Source organism: Mauremys mutica, chromosome 12, assembly GCF_020497125.1.
Source record: "Mauremys mutica isolate MM-2020 ecotype Southern chromosome 12, ASM2049712v1, whole genome shotgun sequence".
NCBI lineage: Eukaryota > Metazoa > Chordata > Testudines > Geoemydidae > Mauremys > Mauremys mutica.
Genome location: NC_059083.1, coordinates 83,252,328 through 83,280,085, shown reverse-complemented (window position 1 = coordinate 83,280,085; position 27,758 = coordinate 83,252,328). Strand labels below are relative to the sequence as shown.

Here is a 27,758-nt window from a genome sequence, read left to right as displayed (position 1 = left end):
CCCCTAATCCCACCCGAGACCCTGACAGCCTGGACGTAGGTATCTGTGACCACAGGAACCCCCTAAGACTTCGAGGGACCCAACAGCCTGGATGTAGGTATCTGAGCTCCCCACAACCCCCCTAAGTCCCCCAGGGCCCCTACTGCCTGGACATAGGTATCCTGGCCCCCCAAAACCCCCTAAGCCCCCCAAGGACCCCTACATCCTGGACATAGGTATCTGTGCCCCCCGACCCCCTAAGCCCCCCTGGGACCCCTACTGCCTGGACATAGGTATTTTGGCCCCCCACAGTCCCCCTAAGTCCCCCAGGGACCCCTACAGGCTGGACATAGGTATCTGTGCCCCCACTACCCAGGCTGGGACCCCTACAGCCTGGAGAGAGGGCTGTTTGCCCCCCCCAGAAACCCCTAAGCCCCTCTGGTACCCCTACAGCCTGGAGAGAGGGCTGGGGGCACCCCCGGAACCCACTAAGCCCCCCGGGGACCCCAACAGCCTGGAGAGGGGGCTGGCCCCCCCCAGAACCCCATAAGCCCCCCAGGGACCCCTACAGCCTGGAGAGAGGGCTGGGGGCCCCCCCGGAACACCCTAAGCCACCCTGGGACCCCTACAACCTGGAGTGAGGACTGGGGGCCCCCCCAGAACCCCATAAGTCCCCCAGAACCCATACAGCCTGGAGAGAGGGCTGAGGGGCCCCCCAGAACCCCCTAAGCCCCCCCGGGACACCTACACCCTGGAGACGGGGCTGGGGGCCCCCCGGAACCCCCAAGCCCCCCGGGACCCCAAAAGTCTGTAGAGAGGGCTGGGGGGCCCCCAGAACCCCTTAAGTCCCCCGGTACCCAACAGTCTGGAAAGAAGGCTGGGGGGTCCCTCCAAGCCCCATAAGCACCCCCGGGACCCCTACAGCCTGGAGAGAGGGCTGGGGGACCCCCAGAACCCCCTAAGCCCACCCGGGACCCTTGCAGCAGAGGAGAGAGGGCTGGGGGCCCCTCCAAACCCCCTAAGTCCCCCCGGGACTCTTGGAGCCTGGAGAGAGTGCTGGAGGGCCCCTCCAAACCCACTAAGGCCCCCTGGAACCCCTACATTCTGGAGAGAGGGCTGGGGGTGCCCCCGGAACCTCCTAAGCCCCAGTGACGGATGCAGTGACACCGTGTGGACACGAAAGGTAATGCACAGAGCATTTATCACGGAAGATCAGTGACACCATGTGGCCACGCAGGGTAATGCACAGGGGATTTCTCACGGAGCAACAGTGACACCGTGTGGCCATGCAGGGTAATGCACAGGGGATTTCTCACGGAGCAACAGTGACACCGTGTGGACACGCAGGGTAATGCACAGGGGAATTATCATGGAGCAACAGTGACACTGTGTGGCCATGAAGGGTAATGCACAGAGCATTTCTCATGGAGCAACAGTGACACCGTGTGGCCATGCAGGGTAATGCACAGGGGATTTATCACGGAGCAACAGGCACACCGTGTGGCCATGAAGGGTAATGCACAGAGCATTTCTCATGGAGCAACAGGGACACCGTGTGGCCATGAAGGGTAATGCACAGAGCATTTCTCACGGAAGATCAGTGACACCGTGTGGCCACGCAGGGTAACGCACAGAGCATTTCTCACAGAGCAACAGTGACACCGTGTGGCCATGAAGGGTAATGCACAGAGCATTTCTCATGGAGCAACAGTGACACCGTGTGGCCATGCAGGGTAATGCACAGGGGATTTATCACGGAGCAACAGGGACACCGTGTGGCCATGAAGGGTAATGCACAGAGCATTTCTCATGGAGCAACAGGGACACCGTGTGGCCATGAAGGGTAATGCACAGAGCATTTCTCACGGAGCAACAGTGACACCGTGTGGCCATGAAAGGTAATGCAGAGAGCATTTCTCATGGAGCAACAGTGACACCATTTGGCCACGCAGGGTAATGCACAGGGGATTTATCACGGAGCAACAGTGACACCGTGTGGCCATGAAGGGTAATGCACAGAGCATTTCTCACGGAGCAACAGTGACACCGTGTGGACACGAAAGAACATAACATAAGAACATAAGAAAGGCCGTACCGGGTCAGACCAAAGGTCCATCTAGCCCAGTATCTGTCTACCAACAGTGGCCAATGCCAGGTGCCCCTGAGGGAGTGAACCTAACAGGCAATGATCAAGTGATCTCTCTCCTGCCATCCATCTCCATCCTCTGACGAACAGAGGCTAGGGACACCATTCTTACCCATCCTGGCTAATAGCCATTTATGGACTTAGCCACCATGAATTTATCCAGTCCCCTTTTAAACATTGTTATAGTCCTAGCCTTCACAACCTCCTCAGGTAAGGAGTTCCACAAGTTGACTGTGCGCTGCATGAAGAAGAACTTCCTTTTATTTGTTTTAAACCTGCTGCCTATTAATTTCATTTGGTGACCCCTAGTTCTTGTATTATGGGAATAAGTAAATAACTTTTCCTTATCCACTTTCTCAACATCACTCATGATTTTATATACCTCTATCATGTCCCCCCTTAGTCTTCTCTTTTCCAAACTGAAGAGTCCTAGCCTCTTTAATCTTTCCTCATATGGGACCCTCTCTAAACCCCTAAACATTTTAGTTGCTCTTTTCTGAACCTTTTCTAGTGCTAGAATATCTTTTTTGAGGTGAGGAGACCACATCTGTACACAGTATTCGAGATGTGGGCGTAACATGGATTTATATAAGGGCAATAATATACTCTCAGTCTTATTCTCTATCCCCTTTTTAATGATTCCTAACATCCTGTTTGCTTTTTTGACCGCCTCTGCACACTGCATGGACATCTTCAGAGAACTATCCACGATAACTCCAAGATCTTTTTCCTGACTCATTGTAGCTAAATTAGCCCCCATCATGTTGTATGTATAGTTTGGGTTATTTTTTCCAATGTGCATTACTTTACATTTATCCACATTAAATTTCATTTGCCATTTTGTTGCCCAATCACTTAGTTTTGTGAGATCTTTCTGAAGTTCTTCACAATCTGCTTTGGTCTTAACTATCTTGAGTAGTTTAGTATCATCTGCAAACTTTGCCACCTCACTGTTTACCCCTTTCTCACAGAGCATTTCTCACAGAAGATCAGTGACACCGTGTGGCCACACAGGGTAATGCACAGAGCATTTCTCACGGAGGAACAGTGACATCGTGTGGCCATGAAGTGTAATGCACAGAGCATCTCTCATGGAAGATCAGTGACACCGTGTGGCCACGCAGGGTAATGCACAGAGCATTTCTCACAGAGCAACAGTGACACCATGTGGCCACGCAGGGTAATGCACAGGGGATTTATCACGGAGCAACAGTGACACTGTGTGGCCATGAAAGGTAATGCACAGAGCATTTCTCACGGAGGAACAGTGACACCATGTGGCCATGAGGGTAATGCACAGAGGATTTCTCACAGAGAAACAGTGACACCGTGTGGACACGAAAGGTAATGCACAGAGCATTTCTCACGGAGGAACAGTGACACCATGTGGCCACGCCGGATACTGCACAGAGCAGTTCCTGCATGGAGCAACAGTGACACCGTGTAGCTACGCAGGGTAATGCACAGAGCATTTCTCATGGAGGAACAGTGACACCGTGTGGCCACGCAGGGTAATGCACAGAGCATTTCTCACGGAGCAACAGCGACACCATGTGGCCACACAGGGTAATGCACAGAGCAGTTCCTGGAGCGAAGTGGGCAGTGAGCAGAGCAATCACCAAAACAGACTCTTATATCATTGATAGTGGTGGCCGCACCACTCCCAGCTGGCCGGCTGTTACCTGGCATCAGTAATGCTTGCTATCTCATCGCTCTCACTCGCTCTCCATCGCATGAGGGGAGCAGACGCTGACCCTCCACTTCTTTTCTATTGGTACTAACCCAGCACAAAGGGGGGAAACAAACATGTTAGCATCTCAGTCAGCAATGTTACATAGGTTCTTCTCCCATTTTCCACACCCCAGACCTCCACCCATAACCCTTCTTCCGTTACACCTTCAGGACCACAACTAGAAAGAAGCCTGTTCCAACTACACCCAAAACAGCCACTCTGAACAGGAGACTTGTGCCTTTCCCTCATCTGAATCCCACAGAGCCACATACCCAACGAAGAACAAAACTGGAGTGACAGAGGAGGGATTCCAAGCACTGTCCGCTTACTCACACCCAGTTATGTGGAAGGTAGAAAGTTGAGGCCTGTTAATCTCTGCTTAGAAGCATGTCCAGGCTGCTCAGGTCCATGTCTGCCAATTTCTCCTCTGGCTGCTGCTCCTGGATGATTCCTCTGCAAATGAAGCAAGTAACCCAAGCAAAAGCCACCACCCTCTGACAAACAGAGGCTAGGGACACCATTCCTTACCCATCCTGGCTAATGGACTTAACCTGCATGAATTGATCTAGTTCTCTTTTAAATGCTGTTAGTCCTAGCCTTCACAACCTCCTCAGGCAAGGAGTTCCACAGGTTGACCGTGTGCTGTGTGAAGAACTTCCTTGTATTTATTTTAAACCAGTTGCCCATTAATTTCATTTGGTGGCCCCTAGTTCTTATATTATGGGAACAAAGTAAATACATTTTTCCTAATTCACTTTCTCCACACCACTAGTGATTTTATATATCTTTATCATATCCCCCCTAAATCTCCTCTTTTCCAAGATGAAAAGTCCTAGCCTCTTTCAGCTCTCCTCATATGGGCAACATTCCAAACTCCTAATTATTTGACTTGTCCATCTCTGAACTTTTTCTAGTACCAGTATATCTTTTTTTAGATGAGGAGACCACATCTGTACAAAGTATTCGAGATGTGGGTGGACCATGGATTTATATAAGGGCAATAAGATATTCTCCGCCTTATTCTCTATCACTTTTTTAATGATTCCAAACATCCTGTCTGCTTTTTTGACTGTCGCTGCACACTGCGTGAACATCTTCAGAAAACTATCCATGACGACTCCAATATGTCTTTCCTGATTAGCTGTAGTTAAATTAGCCCCCATCATATTGTGAGTATAGTTGGGGATATTTTTTCCAATATGTATTACTTTACATTTATCCCCATTACATTTCATTTGCCATTTTGCTGACCAAACACTTAGTTTGTGAGATGTTTTTGAAGTTCTTCACAGTCTTCTTTGGGTTTAACTATCTTGAGCAGTTTAGTATCATCTGCAAACTTTGCCACCTCACCTTTCTCCAGATTATTTATGAATAAATTGAATAGGAGTGGTCCTAGGATTGACCCTTGGGGAACACAACTAGTTACTCCTCTCCATTCTGAAAATTTACCATTTATTCCTACCTTTTGTTCCCTGTCTTCCATCCAGTTCTTAATCCATGAAAGGCTCTTCCCTCTTTTCCAATGGCTGTTTTATTTACCTAAGGTCCTTCACCAAAGGCTCTTATCAAAGGCTTTCTGGAAATCTAAGTACACTATGTCCCAAAATAGTCACTTTGTTCAGGAGACTCTTGTCCCTTTCCCAGCCTTAATCCCAAAGAGCCTCGTACCAAACAAGGAAGCACACGGCCTGTGAAGAAAACTACAGCGAATACAAGTGAGGAATTGAAAGCACTCACCTCTTACTCACAGCCAGTTGTGCAGAAGGAAGAAATCTGAGGACTATTCATGTCTCCTTAGAAGGATGTCCAGGCTGCTCAGGTCCAGTTCTGCATATTCTCGTCCGGCGAGGGCTCCTGGATGATTCCTCTGCAAACTAATAAAGTCAAGTAAGTACCATCACTACACAGCACTACTGGTGCATTTAATCTTGCCCTCATCCCCGCCTCCCTCTCTCATCCCATCTACATCACCCCACAAGGGCAGAGACTCAGTCAACACCCACAGTCACTGCTGCACTCTAGTGCCCACTGCCCTGTACTATTTCGGTCCCCTACTTGTTCACAGCTCACAAGACCTAGCTTGTGGGGATGCACACCTACCACACCTGCCCATGTCCTACGAAGGGATACAGCACAAGGTGAGGCAAGGACAGATAGAGAGAGAGAGACACACACACAGAGACAGAGACCGTGTGCGTGTTGGCCAACACATTAGAGGAGAGAGAGAGAAAACAGTGGGATAGAATCAAGAAACTCACCAACTGGAGTCATCCTCCTGGATCTAATATGCTGAGGAGGACACACCAGTCCTGGCTAAAGACATGAGCAGCCCCTGAAAATGTGGACCTTGGCTCCCTCAAAACCACAGCTAGTCAGGAACCTTTTCTTACCAACCCAGCGCCAGCCGATGGTGTGTCTCTACCTGGAGTCAGATGGAGCGTGAGCAGAACCCTCAACAAAACAGAAACTTATCTCAGTGTCGGTGGCGTCGGCTTGGCTCCCAAATGGACGGCTCTTGCCTGGCATGAACAATGCTCACAGGCTCGCTGCTCTCACTCACTTTCCATCGTATGAGGGCAATAGAATCTGACGTGTGACTTCATTTCCCTTGGCACTAAATGCAGCAGAGGGGAGAAGAACAAAGTAAATTAGCATCTCTGTCTGCAATGTTGAGTAGTCTTCATTTCACAGCTCACGTATCCCATGGCTCCGCCCTCAACTACTTCACACCTGCAACTAGAAGGGACCCATTGCAACTGCACCCAAAATAGTCACTTTGCTCAGTAGACTCTTGTCCCTTCCCCAGCCTTAATCCCAAAGAGCCTCGTACCCAACTGTGACCAAGTGGGAATGTTCGCAATGTTTTCTCTGAATACTGTGTGGGTGCCTCAGTTTCCCCTATGCCTTTCTTAAATATCTACGTGTGGGGGATCAGGGTGTATGATTTTTGAAGAGCCTTAGAGGGCCCCTGTGATACTGTCTGCATAGAGAATGGCCGGCACTCTCTCCTGGCAACTAACGGCCTGGGCCCCTCCTCTGTTCTCTGACACCTTCAGTTGGCCCCTTTGCAAAGAGATCCGGTGACCTCCTGGCCCGGGAAAGAGACAAAGGCCAGAGAGGAGGGGCTGGAGAGTCTCCGATTGTAGCTGGCTGGGAAAATGGAGGGGAGCCCAGACGGGGCTCTGGCCTCCCTGGGCCCCCCCAAGATGGACCTAACTGAAAGGGTCCTGTGATCTGTTCTTGCAAGACCTGTCTTGGACTGTGTTCCTGTCATCTAAATAAGCCTTCCGTTTTACTGGCTGGCTGACAGTCATCATGAATCGCAGGAAGCCGGGGGTGCAGGGCCTTGTCTCCCCCAAACTCTGTGACACCAACAAGGAAGCACACGGCCTGTGAAGAAAACGACAGCGAGTACAGATAAGGAATTGAAAGCACTGACCTCTTACTCACAGCCAGTAAAGCGGGAGGCAGAAAGCTGAGGACTGTTCATGTTTTCTTAGAAGGATGTTCAGGCTGAGCAGGTCCACCTCTGCCAGCTTCTCCTTCGGCGAGGGGCTTTGGACAATTCCTCTGGAAGAGCAGCTGGAAAAGCCATGCATGAGCCATCACTACACACATCTCTATTGGTGCTTGAAATCTTGCTCTCATCATCCCCGCCTCCCTCTTCCATCCCATCTACATCAGCCCCACAGAGACCGAGTTAACACCGACAGTCACCGCTCCACTCTCGTGCCCATTACTCTGCATTATTTTCATCCCCTTCTACTTCTTCGTGGCTCCTAATACATAGGCCGTGGGGATGTAATCCGAGCACGCCTGCCTGTGTGCTACGAAGGAAGACAACACAAGGAAAGGCAAGGACGGACAGACAGAGAGAGAATGTTGGCGAACACAGTAGAAAAGAAAGAGAGAAACATGAGAGGATGGCAAGCAACTTTCCACCTGCAGTCATCCTCCCGGATCTAACTTCCGATGCAGAGGACACACTGCTACTGGCCAGAGAACTGACCAGCCCCTGAAAATGGGGACCTTGTCTCCCTCATAACGACAGCTACTCAGGAACCTTTTCTTACAAACCCAGCCCCAGCTAATGGGGTGTCCCTACCTGGAGGAGCAGAACCCTCAGCAAAAGAGATACTTATCTCAGTGATAGTAGCAGCTGTTCTGCTCCCAGATGGATGGCTGCTGCCTGGCACCAACAACGCTTGCCGTCTCATCACTCTCACTCGTTTTCCATCACGAGGGCTGTAGACTCTCACGCATGAAGTCTTTTTCCTTCGCACTAAAACCAGGGGATAAAACAAGTAAGTTACCAGCTCAGTCAGCAACGTCTCATAGGCTCTTCTTTTCACCTCTCCTGCACAGCGGGGCTCCACCCTCAACCCTCTTCCCATTACACTTTTAAGACTAAAAGTAGAAAGCACACCTTGCAACTACACCTGATAGAGTCGTTCTGCACAGCAGACTCTGGCCCCTCCCCAGCCTTAATCCCACATAGCCCCGTACCCAACAAGGAACCACATGGTCTGTGAAGTAAACTACAGCAAGTACAGATGAGGAATTGAAAGCACTGACCGCTTACTCACTGCCATTTAAGTGGGAGGCAGAAAGCTGGGAACTATTCATGTCTCCTTAGAAGGATGTCCAGGCTTCTCAGGTCCACTTCTGCCATATTCTCGACTGGTGAGGGCTCCTGGATGATTCCTCTGCAAACTAATAAAGCCAAGCAAGAACTATCACTACACAGAGCTCTATTGCTGTGTTTCATCTTACCCTCATCCCTGCTTCCCTCTACAGTCCCATCTACATCTGCCCCACTCGATGAACAGAGACTGAGTCAACGCCAAGAGACACCGCTCTACTCCACTATCCACTAACCTGCAGGATTTTTGTCCCCTCCTACTTCTTCACAGCTCCCAATACACAGCTTTTGGGGCTGCACACCTAGCACGCCTGCCCGTGCCCTAGTAAGGGAGACAGCACAAGGAGAGGAAAGGAGAGAGAGAGAGAGAGAGTCCATGGGGCTGATCAATGGACACGTTCAGTAGGCAATTTGGGGTCCGTGCATCACTGGCTTAGTTGTATGATATCTGGGGGTGGGGTCTGCACTGTGAGGTAGAGGGATTTAGGGTTCCCAAGCTGTACTGAGGGAATGTGGGATTCATAAGCCTTGGAGAGTAAGGGCAGGGTGGAGGGGGTTGAAAGGCCCCAGTGTGGCTGGGAAGGGTAACAGGAATTGGAGGGGGAAGCCTGGCTGGCTGTGGGTAGCATGGGGAAATGCGGTGCTGGGGAAGTGGGGCCCAGCAAAGGAGAAATAGGTTGGAGCCAATTGGGGTTGAAGTGTAGGGATTGGGTGTCATGGAGGATGTTGGGGTGCCCTGAGATGGGGAACAGATGGGGTGGATTGGGGTGGGGCGAGCGGAGTACTGGCAAGTCTGGGGATGCCAGAGCAGGTTGAATGGGTCCCGGTGGGGGGCAGGCTGGAATACACTGAAGGAGATGCTGGGTGCATTACCTCGAGTGGCCACCTGGTGTCACTAAGTATTTTCCTCCCAGAGCAAGAGTGAAACCGGGTGGCCAATCCAGATAACTCACAAACCATTTCCCCTCATCAAGGGACAGTGACAACGAGGGGCCACTCGGGGTTAATGCACAAAGTATTTCCCTCATGGAGCAGCAGTGTCAGTGGGTGGCCTCTTGGGAGAATGCAGACAGCATTTATCTCATGGAGCAAGACACACACCGGGTGGGCCAGGGCTGGCTCCAGACCCCAGCGCACCAAGCGCATGCTTGGGGCGGCATGCCGCGGGGGGCGCTCTGCCTGTCGCTGGGAGGGCAGCAGGCAACTCCGGTGGACCTCCCGCAGGCGTGCCTGCGGATGCTCCACCGGAGCCGCGGGACCGGTGACCGCCAGCACGCCCCCTGCGGCGTGCCGCCGTGCTTGGGGCGGCGAAATTGTTAGAGCCGCCCCTGGGGTGGGCACTCTGACTACTGGCCAAAGCATTTCCTCCATGGAGCAACTGTGCATCACCCTACATGGCCACATGGTGTCACTATTGCTCCATGCAGGAACTGCTCTGTGCAATACCCTGCGTGGCCACACAGTGTCACTGTTGCTCCACGCAGAAACTGCTTTGTGCAATACCCTGCGTGGCCACACCGTGTCACTGTTGCTCCGTGCGCAAAATGCTCTGTGCATTACCCTGCGTGGCCTCACAGTGTCACTGTTGCTCCACACAGGAACTGCTCTGTGCAATACCCTGCGTGGCCACACGGTCTCACTGTTGCTCCATGCAGGAACTGCTCTGTGCATTACCCTGCGTGGCCACACGGTGTCACTGTTGCTCCATGCGCGAAATGCTCTGTGCATTACCCTGTGTGGCCACACGGTGTCACTAGTTATTTCCCTCATGGAGCCACAGAGACACTAGGTCAGGGGTCAGCAACCTCCAGCAGCCACGTGCCAAAGATGTCACGGGAGCCGATTTTCAATGGCACGCGGCTGCCTGCCGGGACTCCAGTGTGCCATTAAAAACCCTGCTAGCACGGCAAGCCGCAGGGTCCGCGCTCCCGGGCTGGAGCACCGGGCTGAGCGCAGCAAGGCGCCGGCCCCTCCCCCGGATCCCTGCCACCACACGCAGAGCTCTGGGGCCGGGGCTGCGCACTCCCGTGGGGCAGCGTTTGGCTCTGCAGGGAGGGAAAGACTCTCCCTGCTCGTCCGAAGCCCTGCCCCCGCACGCGCAGCGGTCTGAGGGGTGGGTCTGTGCGCTCCCACGGGGCAGCATAGGCTGGCTCTGCTTGGAGGCTCATGGTAAGGGGATCTGGGGCGGGGGGGCTTGGGTAAGGGGTTGGGGCAGTCAGGGGACAGGGAGCAGGGTTGGTTGGATGGGGCTGGCATCCCAGGGGGTGGCTAGGGGCGGGGGTCTCTGGAGGCTGCAGACAGGGAACAGGGGGTAGATGGGGCATTGGAATTCCGGGGTCTGTCAGGGGGTGGGGGCTGGATAAGGGTCAGGGGACGGTTAGGGTGGGGGGGTGTCTTTGGAGGAGGTGGGCAGGGGACAAGGAGCTGGGGGGGTTGGATGAGTCAGGAGTTTGGAGGGGGCTGTCAGGAGGCAGGGGTGTGGAGGGGGTTGCAGCAGGCAGGGAGCAGGGGGAGGGTTGTACGGGTCAGGAGTTCTGGGGGTCCTGTCGGGGGTGGGGAGTGGTTGGATGGGGCATGGGAGTCCGGGGGTCTGTCTCGGGGTGTGGATAAGGGTTGGGGCAGTCAGGGGACAGGTAGGGGGTAGGCTCCTAGGAGGGCAGTCACAGGACAAGGAGCTCAGGGGGTTGGATGAGTCAGGAGTTTGGGGGGGGCTGTCAGGAGGCAGGGGGAGGGTTGTATGGCTCAGGAGTTCTGGGGGTCCTGTCAGAGGGTGGGGGTGTGGATAAGGGTTAGGCAGTCAGGGGACAGGTAGGGGGTAAGCTCCTAGGGGGGCAGTCAGGGGACAAGAACAGGGAGGCTTAGATAGGGGATAGGGTTCTGGAGGGCAGTTAGGTGCAGGGGTCTCAGGAGGGGGTAGTCAGGGGACAAGGAGCAGAGGGGGTTGGAGATTCTGAGGGGGGCAGTCACCCAGCCCTCTGCCCTGAGCCTTGACACCGCCCCCCCCCACACACCCAGGCCCCTGCCCTGAGCCCTGTACCTCCCTCATACACACCCAGCCCTCTGTTGACTCCTTCACCCCCCCAACCCCAGCCCTAACACCTGCATCCCCCTCACATGCCCCCAGTCCTCTGCCCTGACTCTTGCACCCCTGCACATCCCCACCCCCACCCTGAGCACCAAACGGGAGCTCCTGCACCCCCACTCACATTCCCACCTGCACCCCTCTCACCAAATGGGAGCTGCACAGGTAAGTGCCTCCACAACCAGACCGCCTGCCCCAACTCTGAGCCCCCTCCCTCATTCTAGCTCCTGGCCAGACCCTTCACCCCCAACCCTGTGCTCGGTCCACTCCCACCCTCAGCTCAGTGCAGAGAGAGGAAGAGAATGGGCCAGAACCAGGGAGAAGGTAGCCACCCGCTGTATGGGGGCAGGGCCCCGCACAGCCTGCTGGCGGCCTAGTGGGACAGAACCCCAGACCAGCAGCGGGTTGAACAGGCCAGCGGTGTAAGATCAACATTTTAATTTAATTTTAAATGAAGCTACTTAAACATTTTGAAAACCTTGTTTATTTTACAATACAACACTAGTTTCTATGTCTATATATTATGTAACTAAAAAGAGACCTTCTGAAAAACATTAAAGTTTTGCGTGTTAGTAATACATTTTAGAGTGAATAAATGAAGACTCGGCACACCACTTGTGAAACGTTGCCGACCCCGATATAGACAATAACGCTATTTCACTCCAGTGTCTTCCTAAATGTTAATATTGCTTTTTTGATCTTTGAATCACAGCTATAGCAATAGACAAGACCCGAGCTAACATTTACCCTTCTATCTCTAACAATGCAGGCTGCATTTCAAACCTCTATTCCTTTACAGATCTTCCTAACCAGTCTTTAAAGTTCGGCCATGGGTCAGGTCAGTTTGTGAGTTAATTAACTCTTGCTGGCCCCATCACCTTACAATGAGATATTACATTACACGCAGATCACCACAAGGTCTCTGGCTTTGAGCTCCTTAGGACCTAGCCTTTAAAATGCTCTTTGCCACTGACCAATCCTTGTGAGAAGGGTGCAGGTCTCCCCCTTCTAGCTCCTCTTGGGCCGCTGGCACTTGCTCAGGGCCGCCCAGAGGGGGGGGGGGCAAAGAGGGCAATTTGCCCCGGGCTCTGCAGGGGCCCCCAAGAGAACAGCGGAGGCTCCTGCCTCCGCCCCTCTCCTGGAGCCTCAGCGCATCAAGCGCCGAGTCTCCGCCGGGGCCCCTGAGCCCCGCCCCGAGCCCCGTGGTCAGGGGGCGGGGCTGCGAGCTCCAATGGGCCTGAGTTCCCTCCGCTCGGCGTGGAGATCCCAGCCCCGCCCCCTCACCACGTGGCTCTGAGCGGGACGGAGCTCAGGCCCCGCCGGCCACACGCTGCGGCTGTTCCGGCGAGGCGCTGAGGCTCCAGGTGAGGAGGGAGCCGGGGGTAAGAGGCTGGGGCCGGGGCCGGGGGGAAGCGGGACCCGCCACCGAAGCGTAGCCCGGTGTTCGGCGGCGGGGGGCCCCTTCCGTTCCGGGACCCGCCGCCGAAGTGCCCCGAAGACCCGCGGCGGGGCCCCCCCGCCGCCAAATTACCACCAAAGACCAGGCTGCACTTCAGCGGCGGGTCCCGCTTTGGCGGTAATTCGGCGGCGGGGGGTCCCCGCCGCGGGTCTTCGGGAGCGGGTCCCGGAACGGAAGGGCCCCCCTGCCGCCGAAGACCCCGGGCCCCCGGAATCCTCTGGGCGGCCCTGCACTTGCTGGGCAATGAGACCACGCTCTCCTGAGGAAACGGAGGTCTCTCCTTTACAGCGCTTTTCTCTCTGCCCCATTCAAACGCCCCTGGCTTAAGGACCACCCTGTAAGGAGGGTTTGGGTCTCCTTTGCCAAGCAAATTAAACCACAGGTCACTTTGACACGCCCGGCAAAATGACTGGCCTGTAACCAGGGTGTAAGGTCTTATCCCTCGCACGCTTAAACTAGGGGAGCCTTTTTGTGCCTGTGGCTGAGCGACACCCCACCCCTTGAGAAGGCTTGAGCTTCCCTTTCTCTTAGTGACAGGAAATTCCCCCACAATTATTTCTACTGGGCTTTTTTGAGATTTGAAGTGAAATCTTACTTGCGACCTATCCAAGTCAGATGCAACATGGTGTGGCGAAGGGGCAGCTGTAAGGGGATGGTGGAGGCCATGGAAAATTCGCCCCTTTTCTCAAAAAAGCCAAGAAATGGCCCAACCATGCAAATGTCACACCCTCTGGAAATGAACAGGTGAGGTGGGGGGCTCCTTTCAGACCCTCACTTCCACCTCATCCTTCCTCAAGTCCTTTTGCCCTGCCCAATTTACACCGCTCAACCAACCACAACTTTGACCCTTTGTTTTCTTGTGCACAAGAAAGACACCGTCGCACTGATGAGTGTTCAACTGTAAAGATTCAGACAGCTCCCTCAGCTGTGTTCAAATTCCAGGCCTTGTGTCTCTTTGGAGATAGACAGAGGAAATTCCTAGGGCTACATCCGAAGGGATTGATGTGGCTATCCTTTCTGAAATGTGTTGATGTTCAGGTGTTGTAAGCACATGCGGTGCTATTCAGAGCCCTACTAACAGGACTGCGTCACAAGGAAGAGGGGTCTTTTCTGGTAAAGATTAGGGAGCACTAAGTTATTTTCTTGGTGAGGTAGGAAGGTAAGTCCGGAAGGGTGTTGCTGAGAGATGGAGGATTGATCGGAAAGGAGACACTCAGCAGGATCCCTCCCTTACCTGTTCATTTCCAGATCTTTTCACATTGGGGACTCCCCCGCCCCCCGCACACACCGAGTTTAAAGGAGGAGTATTTTACTGAAGAAAGGGTGACCGCCCTGTAATCAGGGTTCAGGCCCCTTTTCTCCTGTCTACATTGGCCCTCTTAATGGCACCCAACATAGTCACTCTGCAGAGCAGATTCTGGCCCCTCCCCAGCCACAGAGCCCCGTACCCAAGGAGGAAGCACACGGCCTGTGAAGAAAACTACAGCAAGTACAGATGAGGAACAGCCAGTTATGCAGAAACCCGAGGACTATTCATGTCTCCTTAGAAGGATGTCCAGGCTTCTCAGATGCACTTCTGCATAATCTCCTCCGGCGAGGGCTCCTGGACGATTCCTCTGCAAACTAATAAAGCCAAGCAAGGACCATCACTAAACAGAGCTTTATGAATGTCCTCATCTGTGCCTCCCTCTCCCATTCCATCCACATCCGCCGGACTCCATGAACAGAGACTGAGTCAACATCCACAGACACTGCTCCACTCTAGCACCCACTATCCTTCATGATTTTCATCCCCTCCTACTTGTTCATAGCTCCCGAGACCAAGCCTGTGGGGATGCACACCTAGCACTCCTGCCCCTGTTCTATGAAGGGAGACGGCACAAGGAGAGGCAAGGACAGAGACAGAGAGAGAAAGAGAGTGTTGGCCAACACACTAGAGAAGAGAGAGAAACACAGGAGAAAGGCAAGTAACTCACCATCTGGAGTCATCCTCCTGGATCCAACCTTCTCCAGTGGAGGACACTGCGTGTGAACAGAGAAATGACAAGCCCCTGAAAATGGGGACCTTGTCTCCCTTGTATCCCCAGCTAGTCAGGAAACTCTTCTGACAAACCAGCCCCAGCTAACAGGGTGTCTGTACCTGGAGTCAGATGGGCTGTTAACAGAACCCTCAGCAAAACAGACACTTCTCACTGACAGTGGCATCTGCTTGGCTCCCAAATGAACGGCTCTTGCCTGGCATGAACAATGCTCACAGGCTTGCTGCTCTCACTCACTTTCCATTGCATGAGGGCAGTAGACTCTGACATGTGACTTATTTTTCCTTGGTACTAAACCCAGCAGAGGAGAGAAAAACAAACAAATTAGCATCTCCATCTGCAATGTCACGTAGTCTCTTCATCTCACATCTCCCATATCCCACGGCTCTGCCATCAAACCATCTCCTATTACTACTTTACATCTGTAACTAGAAGGGATCCATTGTAACTGCACCCAAAATAGTCACTTTGCTCAGGAGACTCTTGTCCCTTCCCCAGCCTTAATACCACAATGTCCTGTACCCAGCAAGGAAGCACAAGGCCTGTGAAGTAAACTACAGCGAGTACAGAAAAGGAATTGAAAGCACTGACCTCTTACTCACAGCCAGTTGTTCAGAAGGCAGAAAGCTGAGGACTGTTCCTGTCTGGTTAGAACCATGTCCAAGCTGCTCAGATCCACCTCTGCCAGTTTCTCCTCCGGCTCGAGCTCCTGGACAATTCCTCTGGAAGTGCAGCTGCAAAAGCCAAGCATGCGCCATCTCTACACACAGCTCTAATGGTGCTTGAAATGTTGCCCTCAATCCTGCCTCCCTCTTCCATCCCATCTACATCAGCCCCACTTGAACAGAGACCGATTCAACACTGACAGTCACTGCTCCACTCTCGCACCCATTACCCCGCATGGTTTTCGTCCCCTTCTACTACTCCAGGGCTTTCAAGACCTAACCTGTGGAGATGCACACCTCGCAGGCCTGCCTGTGTCCTAAGAAGGGAGATGGCACAAGGAAACGAAAGGACAGATTAAGAGAGAGCGTTGGCCAACACACTAGAGAGACAGAGAGCAAGAAAATGAGAAACACGGGAGGAAGGCAAGCAACTTGTCACCTGGAGTCATCCTCCTGGATCCAACCTTCCGCTGCAGAGGACACACCGGTACTGGCCAGAGGACTGAGCAGCCCCTGAAAATAGGGACCTTGTCTCCCTCATAACCTCAGCAGAGCCTTCACCTAACAAGACACTTATCTCACTGACAGTGGTCCTTGCTCCACTCCCAGCTGGCTCTTCCCTGGCATCAACAATGCTTAGAATCTCCCAGCTCTCGCTCCCTTTCCATGGCATGTGCGGAGTGGACTCTGACTCTGCACTTGGTACTAAACCCAGCACTAGGGGGAAAAACAAGTCAGTTAGCATCTCAGTCTGCAACGTGCATAGGTTCTTCTTCTCCCATCTACCACACCTCAGGGCTCCGCCCTCAACCCTCCTCCCATTACAGCTTTAGCACTACAACTAAAAAACAGCCCACTGCACCTACATCCAAAATACTCACTCTGCACAGGAGACTTGTGCCTTTGCCTCGTCTGAATCCCACAGAGCACCGTGTCCAATGAGGAAATTCAGAGCCTCTGAACAAAACCGGAGCCAGTACAGATGAGGGATTCCAAGCACTCACAGCCAGTTGTGCGGGAAGCAGAAATCTGAGGACCATTCATGTCTGCTTAGAAGGATGTCCAGGCTCCTCAGGTCTGCGTCTGCCACTTTCTCCTTCAGCTGCTGCGCCTGGACAATTCCTCTGCAAGCGCAGGAAATGAGCGAAGCAAGGGCCATCACTACACAAAATTCAATTGGTGCAGGTAATCTTGCCTTCATCCCTGCCTCCCTCTCCCATCCTATCTACATCAGGCCCACTTGAAGAGAGACAGTCAACATCCACAGTGACCCCTCCACTCTAGCGCCCACTACGATGCATGATTTTTGTCCCCTCCTACTTGTTCATAGCTCCCAAGACCTAGCCTGAGGGGATGCACACCTAGCACTCCTGCCCGTGCCCTATGGGGAGAGCGAGAGAGAGAGAGCGCGAGAGCGAGAGCGTGTGTGTTGGCCAACACAGTAGAGTAGAGTAGAGAAGACAGAGAGAGAAACAGAGGAGGAAGGCAAGCAACTCACCACTTGGAGTCATCCTCATGGATCTAACCTTCTCCTGCCGAGGACACACCGACCCTGGCCAGAGAAATGATCAGCCCCTGAAAATGGGGACCGTGTCTCCCTCAAAACCACAGCTAGTCAGGAACCTTTTCTTACAAACCCAGCCCCACCTAACGGGGTGCCTCTACCTGTAGCCAGGTGGGCCGTGAGCAGAACCCTCAGCAAAACAGATACTTATCTCAGTGATAGTAGCAGCTGTTCTGCTCCCAGATGGACGGCTCCTGCCTGGCACCAACAACGCTCGCAGTCTCGTCACTCTCACTCATAGGGGCAGTAGACTTTGACATGCGACGTCTTTTTGCTTGGTACTAAAACCAGGGGATAAAACAAGTAAGCTACCGTCTCAGTCAGAAATGTCTTGTAGGCTCTTCTTTTCCCCTCTCACGCACGGCGGGGTTCCGCCCTCTACCCATTACACCTTTAGGACTAAAAGTACAAAGCACCTCTTACAACAACACCCAACAGAGTCACTCTGCACAGCAGACTCTGGCCCCTCCTCACCCTTAATCCCACAGAGTCCTCTACCCAACAAGAAACTACACGGTCAATGAAGAATACTACAGTGAGTACAGATGACTGAGTTCAAAGCACTGAGCCCTTACTCACAGCCAGTTATGCAGAAGGCAGAAACCTGAGGACTATTCTTGTTTCCTTAGAAGGATGTCCAGGCTGCTCAGGTCCACTTCTGACATTCTCATCCGGCTGGGGCTCCTGGACGATTCCTCTGCAAACTAATAAAGCCAAACAAGAACTGTCACTACACAGAGCTCTATGAATGCCCTCATCCCTGCCTCCCTCTCCCATCTCATCTACATCAGCCCGACTCGATGAACAGAGACTGAGTCAACACTGACGGTCACTGCTCCACTCTAGCGCCCACTACCCTGCATGATTTTCATCCCCTCCTACTTCTTCATAGCTCCTGATACCTAGCCTGTGGGGATGCACACCTAGCACTCCTGCCCGTGTCCTATGAAGGGAGACAGCACAAGGAGAGGCAAGGACAGAGACAGAGAGTGTTGGCCAACACACTAGAGAAGAGAGTGAGAGAGAGAGAGAAACACAGAGAAAGGCAAGAAACTGATATGGGCTGTGAGCAGAACCCTCAGCAAAACAGACACTTCTCACTGACAGTGGCGTCTGCTCAACCCCCACATTGACGGCTGTTGCCTGGCATGAACAATGCTCACAGGCTCGCTGCTCTCACTTTCCATCGCATGAGGGCAGTAGACTCTGATGTGTGACTGCTGGGTTTAAAACCAAGGAAGAAGGAAAAAAAATAAAAGATTACCATCTCCGTCTGCAATGTCACATAGTCTCTTCATTTCACATCTCCCGTATCCCACAGCTCCGCCCTTAACCCATCTCCCATTACTACTTTACAGCTGCAACTAGAAGGGACCCATTTTAACTGCACCCAAAATAGTCACTTTGCTCAGGAGACTCTTGTCCCTTCCCCAGCCTTAATCCCAAAGAGCCTCGTACCCAACGAGGAAGCACACGGCCTGTGAAGGAAACAAGAGTGAGTACAGATAAGGAATTGAAAACACTGACTTCTTACTCATAGCCAGTTATCCAGAATGCAGAAAGCTGAGGACTGTTCATGTCTCCTTAGACGGATGTCCAGGCAGTTCAGGTCCACTTCTGCCAGCTTCTTCTCCAGCTGAGACTCCTGGACAATTCCTCTGCAAACTAATAAAGGCAAGCAAGAACTATCACTACACCAGTGGTTCTCAACCTTTTGTACTGATGATCCCTTTTACATAGAAAGCTTCTGAGTGTGACCCTCCCCTTATAAATTAAAAACACTTTTTGTATATTCAACACCATTATAAATGCTGGAAGCAAAGTGATGTTTAGTATGGAGGATGACATTTCACAACCCCTCAAATAACCTTGCGGCCCCCTGATGGGACCTAAACCCCAGTTTGAGAACTCCTGCACTACATAGAGCCCAATTAAGGCCCTCTTCCCTGCGTCGCTTTCGATCTGTCTTAGCCCCACAACACCAACAGTCACCGCTCCAGTCTCGCACCGACTGCCCTGCATGATTTTTGTCCCCTCCTACTTCTTTATGGCTCCCAAGACACAACCTGTGGGGGTGCACACCTAGCTCGCCTGCCAATATCCTAAGAAGGGAGACAGCACAAGGAAAGGCAAGGACAGATTGAGAAAGCGTGTTGGCCAACACACTAGAGAAGAGAGAAACACGAGAGAAAGGCAAGCAATTCACCACCTGGACTCATTCTCCTAGATGCAACCTTCTGCTGCGTAGGACACACTGCTCCTGGCCAGAAAACTGAGCAGCCCCTAAAAATGGGGATCTTCTCTCTCTCAAAACCACAGCTAGTCAGGAACCTTTTCTTACAAACACAGCCTCAGCGAACGGGGCATCCCTTTCAGGACCAAGGTGGGCCGTGAGCAGAGCAATCACCAAGACAGACACTTATCTCATTGACAGTGATGACTGTTCCATTCCCCGTTGGACGGCTTTTTCAAGGCATCAATAATTCTCGCAGTCCCATCACTCTCGCTCGCTTTCCATCGCATGAGGGCAGTAGACTCTGACTTGTCACTTCTTTTCCCTTGGTACTAAATCCAGCGGGAAAACAAGTCAGTCACCATCTCAATTGGCAATGTTGGGTAGCCGCTTCTTTTTGCCTCTCCCACATGGTGGGGCTCTGCCCTGAACCCTCCTCCCATCACGCCTTTATGACTACAAGTAGAAAGCACCCCTTGCGACGACACCTGAAATAGTCACTCTGCACAGATGACTCTGGTCAGACACACCAAACCTGTGGGGAAAACACGTAGAAATTGTGCTTCTTTTTGGCTTGTAGCTTATTACTTCTTGTAGCTTTTTGCTTCCAGCAAGCACGGACAAGGAGGAGCAAAGGGGACGGCTAGTTGAGGTGCTCAGCGGGCCCACCACAGTCCCAGACTGCACGCCAGGGGAGATCTAGTCATTGAGTGTTGGGGTTCTTAGGGATTGGCTTGTTTTGGCCTTGTTTTCAAATGGGTTTATCTTGATTTTTGGCTTATTGTCAAAGTCGGGGTGCTTATTTTCCCAGTGAAAGTTAGCAATTGTGACTCTGGTCCCTTCCCCAGCCTTAATCCCAAAGAGCCCCACACCCAACAAGGAAGCAAACAAAGTCTGAAGAAAATCACAGCAAGTACAGATGAGGAATTCCAAGCACTGACCACTTACCCACAGCCAGTTATGCACGAGGCAGAAAGCTGAGGACTGTTCATGTCTCCTTAGAAGAATGTCCAGGCTCCTCACAGGCCCACGTCTGCCAATTTCTCGTCCGGCTGCTGCTCCAGGACAATTCCTCTACAAATGCAGCAAATACGCCAACCAAGAGCCCTCACTACAAAAAATTCAATTGGTGCGTGAAATCTTGCCCTCATCCCTGCCTCCCACATCAGCCCCACTAGAGCAGAGACTCAGTCAACACCTACAGTCACCGCTTCACTCTAGCGCCCACTGCCCTGCATCATTTCGGTCCCCTACTTGTTCATAGCTCACAAGACCTAGCCTGTGGGGATGCACACCTAACACACCTGCCAGTGTCCTACGAAGGAAGACAGCACAACAAGAGGCAAGGACAGAGAGAGAGTGAGAGACAGACAGAGTGTGTGTTGGCCAACACATTAGAGGAGAGAGAGAGAGAGAAAGAAAAACATGGGAGGGAGTCAAGAAACTCACCAGCTGGAGTCATCCCCCTGGATCTAATATGCTGCAGAGGACACACTGGTCCTGGCCAGAGACATGAGCAGCCCCTGAAAATGGGGACATCGTCTCCCTTGTAACCACAACTAGTCAGGAACCTTTTCTTACAAACCCAGCCCCAGCTAACAGGGCGTCCCTACCAGGAGCAAGATGGGCTTTGAGCAGAGCAATCACCAAAGAAGACACTTATCTCATTGAGAGTGGTGGCGGTTCCGCTCCCAGATGGACGCCTTCTGCGTCGCATCAACAATGCTTGCAGACTCATCGCTCTTGCTCTCTTTCCATTGCACGAGGGCAGTAGACTCTGACCTGTGACTTCTTTTCTCTTGCTACTAAACCCAGCACAAGGGGGAAAAACAAATCAGTTACGCTTTCAGTCAGCAACTTTGGGTAGGCTCTTATTTTCCCCTCCCGCACACAGTGGGGCTCCACCCTCAAACCTATTCCCATTACACCGGTAGGACTGCAAGTAGAAAGCACCCCTTGCAACGACACCCGAAATAGTCACTTTGCACAGCAGACTCTGGTCACACACACCAAATCTCAAGGGGGAAAATAAAACATAGAAATTGGGCTTGTTTTTGGCCTGTAGCTTATTGCTCGTTGTAACTTGCTGCTTCCGGCAAGCAGGGGCAAATGGGGGGAGAGAGTCAGGGGTGCACAACGGACCCACCACAGTCCCAGACTGCACGCCAGGAGAGATCTAGTCATTGAGTGTTGGGGTTCTTCAGAATTGGCTTGTTTTGGCCTTATTTGAAATAGGATTAGCTTGATTTTTGGAATATTGTGAATTCAGGGTTCTTATCTACCCAGTGAAAGTTGGCAAGTATGACTCTGGTCTCTTCCCCAGCCTTAATCCCACAGTGCCCCATACCAAACAAGGAAGGCAACGGCCTATGAAGAAAATTACAGTGAGTACAGATGAGGAATTCCAAGCACTCACTGCTTACTCACAGCCAGTTAGGCAGAAGGCAGAAACCTGAGGACTGTTGAGGTCTCCTTAGAAGGATGTCCAGGCTGCTCACGTCCACTTCTGCATATTCTCGTCCGGCGAGGGCTCCTGGATGATTCCTCTGCAAACTAATAAAGTCAAGTAAGTACCATCACTACACACAGCACTACTGGTGCATTTAATCTTGCCCTCATCCCATCTACATGCGCTCAACTCGAACAGAGACTGAGTCAACATCCACAGACACCGCTCCACTCTAGCGCCCACTGCCCCGCATGATTTTCATTTCCTATTTGTTCATAGCGCCCGAGATCTAACCGGTGGGGATGCACACCTAGCACTCCTATCCGTGTCCTATGAAGGGAGACAGCACAAGAAGAAGCAAGGACAGAGACAGAGAGAGAGACAGACAGACAGAGTGTGTGTTGGCCAACACATTAGAGGAGAGAGAGAGAGAGAGAAAAAACATGGGAGGGAGTCAAGAAACTCACGAGCTGGAGTCATCCCCCTGGATCCAACCTTCTGCTGCAGAGGACACACCCCTCCTGGCCAGAGAAATGACCAGCCCCTGAAAATGGGGACCTTGTCTCCTTCATAACCACTAGTTAGGAACCTTTTCTTACAAACCCAGACCTTGCTAATGGGACGTCCCTACCAGGAGCTGAGCCGTGAGCAGAGCAATCACCAAACCAGACACTTAGTGACAGTGGCCTCTGCTCAACTCCCAGATGGACTGCTCTTGCCTTGCCTGAACAATGCTCACAGGCTCGCTGCTCTCACTCACTTTCCATCGCAGGAGGGCAGTAGACTCCGACGTGTGACTTCTTTTTCCTTGGTACTAAACCCAGCAGAGGGGAGAAAAGCAAAAAAAGAAAATAGCATCTCCGTCTGCAATGTCGCGTAGTCTCTTCATTTTACAGCTCCTGTATCCCACGGTTCTGCCCTCAACCCATCTCCCATCACTACTTTACACCTGCAACTAGAAGGGACCCATTGTAACTGCACCCAAAATAGTCACTTTGCTCAGGAGACTCTTGGCCCTTCCCCCACCTTAATGCCAAAGAGCCTCATGCCCAATGAGGAAGCACACGGCATGTGAAGAAAAGTACAGCAAGAACAGATAAGGAATTCAAAGCACCGACAGCTAACTCACAGCCAGTTATGCGGGAAGCAGAAAGCCGAGGACTGTTAGTGTCTGCTCAGAAGGATGTTCAGTTTCCTCAGGTCCACATCTGCCAACCTCTCCTCTGGCTACGGCTCCTGGGAAATTCCTCTGGAAATGGATCTGCAAAAGCCAAGCATGAGCCATCACTACGCACATCTCTATTGATGCTTGAAATCTTGCCCTCATCCCTGCCTCCTTCTTCCAGCCTATCTACATCTACCCCACTTGATGAACAGAGACCAAGTTAACACTGACAGTCACGCCTCCACTCCCGCGCCTGCTACCTTGCACAATTTTCGTCCCCTCCTACTTCATCATGGCTCCCGAGACCTACCCTGTGGGAGTGCACACCGAGCACATGTGCTCGTGTCGTACGAAGGGAGCACAAGGAAAAGCAAGGACAGAAAGAGAAAGGGTGTGTGTTGGCCAACGTACTGGAGAAGAAAGAGAGAGAAAAAAAACACAGGAGGAAGGCAAGCAACTCGCCACCTGGAATCAACCTCCTGGATCCAACTTTTTCTGCAGAGGACACAGCGCTTGTGAACAAAGAAATAAGCAGCCCCTGAAAATGGGGACCTTGTCTCCTTCAGAACCCACACCTAGTCAGGAATATTTTGTTACAAACCCAGTCCCAGCTAATGGGGCGTTTGTATCTGGATTCAGGTGGGCAGTGAGCAGAGCAATCTCCAAAACAGATACTTATTGACAGTGGCGGCTGCTCCGCTCCCAGCTGGACAGCTCTTGCCTGGCATCCAAAATACTTGCAATCTCGTCGCTCTTGTTGCCGGCCCAAAGGGCCCGAGGAGGAGCAACAGTGGGGGTTTGTTGCCCGGTGTGCATCGCACTAATTAACACACCAGGGTGGAGAAACAAACCAAGTTTATTTGAGCTCAAAAAAGGTGCCAGGGAGAAAAAGCATTCTCAAATCCTGCACACCCGCGCGCAGGCGGGGTCCCAGCATTTATACCCTCCTTGTTTCCCCCCCCCCCCCTCTTGCAACAGTTACACTTAACACTATAATGTAGCTTGTTAGAACTGTTCTCATTCGCATATTTATCTATGGCCTTCACAGCACAGATGCATGCAGACTTTCCTCCCCCTTCTCCCCGCTGCTTTTTGCTGTTTCAAACTGTCCTGCAGCTGCAAGCTAAGAAAGCTGACAGTTACAAATATTGCTTGCTGTTTATTAGCATCTTAGGCTGGTTAAAGTTCACAGCATGGAAGAACTTTGGTTCACTCAGGCCTACAGTCACAACTTTGGTTTACTTAGGCCTAGTGACACCAACACTCTCACTCGCTTTCTGTAACATGAGGTGAGCCGACGCTGACCCTCCACTTCTTTTCTCTTGGTCCTGAACCCAGCACAAGGGGGTGGAGGAGAAACAAACAAGTTAGCATCTCAGTTGGCAACATCACATAAGTTCTTCTCCCATTTACCGCACCCCAGACCTCCACCCATAACCCTTCTTCCGTTACACCTTCAGGACCACAACTAGAAAGCAGCCTGTTGCACCTACACTCAAAATAGCCACTCTGCACAGGAGACTTGTGCCTTTCCCTCCTCTTAACCCCACAGAACCATGTACCCGACCAGGAACAAAACTGGAGCGAGAACAGATGAGGAATTTGAAGCACCGATCACTTACTCAGAGCCAGTTACGTGGAAGGCAGAAAGCTGAAGACTGTTAATCTGTGCTTAGAAGGATGTCCAGGCTGCTCAGATCCGCGTCTGCTAGTTTCTCCTCCTGCTGCTGCTCCCCGATGATTTCTCTGCAAGTGCAGCAAATAAGCCAAGCAAGAGCCATCGCTACACAAAATACAATTGATGCGTGAAATCTTGCCCTCATCCCTGCCTCCCTCTCCCATCCCATCCCCATCAGCCCCACTACAGCAGAGACTCAGCCAACACCCACAGTCACCGCTCCACTCTAGCGCCCACTGCCCTGCATCATTTCGGTCCCCTACTTGTTCATAGCTCACAAGACCTAGCCTGTGGGGATGCACACCTAACACACCTGCCCGTGTCCTACTAAGGGAGAGAGCACAAGGAGAGGCAAGGACAGACAGACAAAGTGTGTTGGCCAACACATTAGAGGAGAGAGAGAAAAATGTGGGATTGAGTCAAGAAACAACAGCTGGAGTCATCCCCCTGGATCCAACCTTCTACTGCAGAGGACACACTGCTCGTGGACAGAAAAATGACCAGTCCCTGAAAATGGGGACCTTGTCTCCCTCGTAACCACTAGTTAGGAACCTTTTCTTACAAACCCAGCCATAGCTAACGGGGTGTCCCTACCAGGAGGTGGGCCGTGAGCAGAGCAACCACCAAACCAGACACTTATCTCACTGAGAGTGGTGGTGGTTCCACTCACAGATGGACGGCTTTTGCATCGCAACAACAATGCTCGTGGTCTCGTCGCTCTTGCTCCCTTTCCATTGTGTGAGGACAGTAGACTGACGCGTGACTTCTTTTCTCTTGGTACTAAAACCAGCACAAAGGAGGTAAATAATTAAGTTACCCTCTCAGTCAGCAATGTCGGGTAGGCTTTTTTCGCCTCTCCCACACAGTGGGACTCCACCCTCAACCCTTTTCCCATTACACATTTAGGACAAAAAGTAGAAAGGACCCTGTAATCGTTCGCACCAGGGCTCGACCCTCCTGAGAGCAGGAGGGGAGCCACACCGACTCACTACATGTCCTCTGTTAGAAGGGCTGAGCAATAGTACACAGTTCAAGGGAGCTCAGGCCCTCTGGTGCAGGGGCTGAGCAGCAATCAACAGTTCAAGGAGGGGGCTCAGGCCCTCTGGTGCAGGGGCTGAGCAGCAACAGGTTGGTATATAGGACCAGGTCCTTACACCTGAGCGTTGGGTGAGGGGGAAAACTGCCACCCGTCAGTGGGGTGGCAGGGGGGACGCAGGCCCACCCACTCTACTGCGTCCCAGCCCGGGGCCCTAGCAGCGGCTATCAACGCTGCAGGTCAGTGGGGTCCTGACCGCAACACACTGACATAGGCTCGTATGTGTCTGCAGCCTGAATGGGGTCGGCTACCCCCAGGCTACTTCCAGTTTCCCCCTCAGGGCCTACCTCGTCCATGGTATCCGTCCCAAGCCAGTCCACCAGCATAGGTTCCTCTCGACTGGGGCTTGGTGGCAGGTCTGGCAGCTCCTCGGGGAAGTCCGGCCAGGCGGGCTCAGGCAGCTCCTCCGGGTAACAGCAGGGACGGGGAGGCTCCGGCGGCTCCTCATTGTAGTGGGCGCGGGGAAGCTCCAACGTCTCCTCCCAGTAACGGGCGCAGGGAGGCTCCGACGGCTCCTCCTCATAGCGGGTGCGGGGAAGCTCCGGCCAGTCCGGGCAACTGCCTCGGGTCCCGGAGGTTTCCCAGTCGCGAGCTCCAGGTGGCACGTCTGCTCCCTGCAGCGGCTGGGCCCTGACTGAGCTCTGGCGGCCAGCTTTTCTACTTCCTGTCCCGCCTCTTGACTTCCGGGGGGCGGGAACAGGCGGCGGTGGCTCCGCCCACTTGGGTGTCTGCAGGGGCGCTCCCTCTGCTGGGCAGGAGGGGAGCCACACCAACTCACTACAGACCCCTTGCAATAACCACCGAAAAAGCCACTCTGCACAGAAATGCCAAACCCGCAGAAAAATATGCAGCAATTGGGCTTGCTTTTGGCTTAATTGGCTCGTGAGTTGCTTGTTGGCTAGTTTTTGGCTTGTAGGTTGTTCCTTGTTGTAGCTTCTTGTCTTTTTTTTTTTTTTGATCGGCTCCCAGCAGTCAGGGGCAAGCAGGAGGAAAGAGGGGAAGAGAGTCCACAGCCAGCCCACCGCAGTCCCAGACTGCACACCAGGCGAGATCTAGTCACAGAGCTTTGGGGTTCTTAGGGATTGGCATGTTTTGAAATGGAATTAGCTTGATTTTTCACTTAGACTCATAGACTTTAAGGTCAGAAGGGACCATTATGATCATCTAGTCTGACCTCCTGCACAATGCAGGCCACAGAATCTCACCCATCCACTTCTATATCAAACCCGTAACCTATGTCTGAGTTACTAAAGTCCTCAGATTGTGGTTTGAAGACCTCAAGTTGCAGAGAATCCTCCAGCAAGTAACCCGTGCCCCATGCTGCAGAGGAAGGCGAAAAACCTCCAGGGCCTCTGCCAATCTGCCCTGGGGGGAAAATTCCTTCCCAACCCCAAATATGGCGATCAGTTAAACCCTGAGCATGTGGGCAAGACTCACCAGCCAGCATCCAGGAAAAAAAATTCTCTGTAGTCACTCAGATACCACCCCATCTAACATCCCATCGGGCATATTTACCTGCTAATAATCAAAGATCAATTAATTGCCAAAATTAGGCTAGCCCATCATACCATCCCCTCCATAAACTTATCAAGCTTAGTCTTGAAGCCAGATATGTCTTTTGCACCCACTACTCCCCTTTGAAGGCTGTTCCAGAACCTCACTCCTCTAATGGTTAGAAACCTTAATCTAATTTCAAGTCTAAACTTCCTAGTGTCCAGTTTATATCAATTTGTTCTTGTGTCCACATTGGTACTAAGCTTAAATAATTCCTCTCCCTCCCTAATATTTATCCCTCTGATATATTTATAAAGAGCAATCATATCCCC

General features: G+C 52.3%; 1 protein-coding gene and 1 long non-coding RNA gene across 2 annotated transcripts; both read right to left on the bottom strand.

Annotated features, from left to right (window-relative positions):
* Positions 1-15,019: 15,019 nt before the first annotated feature.
* Positions 15,020-15,696, bottom strand: LOC123346511. The gene is made up of 3 exons (XR_006573008.1): positions 15,674-15,696; positions 15,184-15,373; positions 15,020-15,065 (listed from the first exon to the last, which is right to left on the bottom strand). It is a non-coding gene; the product is annotated as an uncharacterized LOC123346511 (long non-coding RNA).
* Positions 15,697-24,819: 9,123 nt separating this feature from the next.
* LOC123347022 lies at positions 24,820-27,429 on the bottom strand. Its single transcript, XM_044984448.1, has 4 exons — positions 27,415-27,429; positions 26,220-26,984; positions 25,507-25,616; positions 24,820-24,904 (listed from the first exon to the last, which is right to left on the bottom strand). The coding sequence occupies exons 1-4, from the start codon at positions 27,427-27,429 to the stop codon at positions 24,820-24,822; spliced, it is 975 nt and encodes a 324-aa protein (XP_044840383.1).
* Positions 27,430-27,758: the final 329 nt, after the last annotated feature.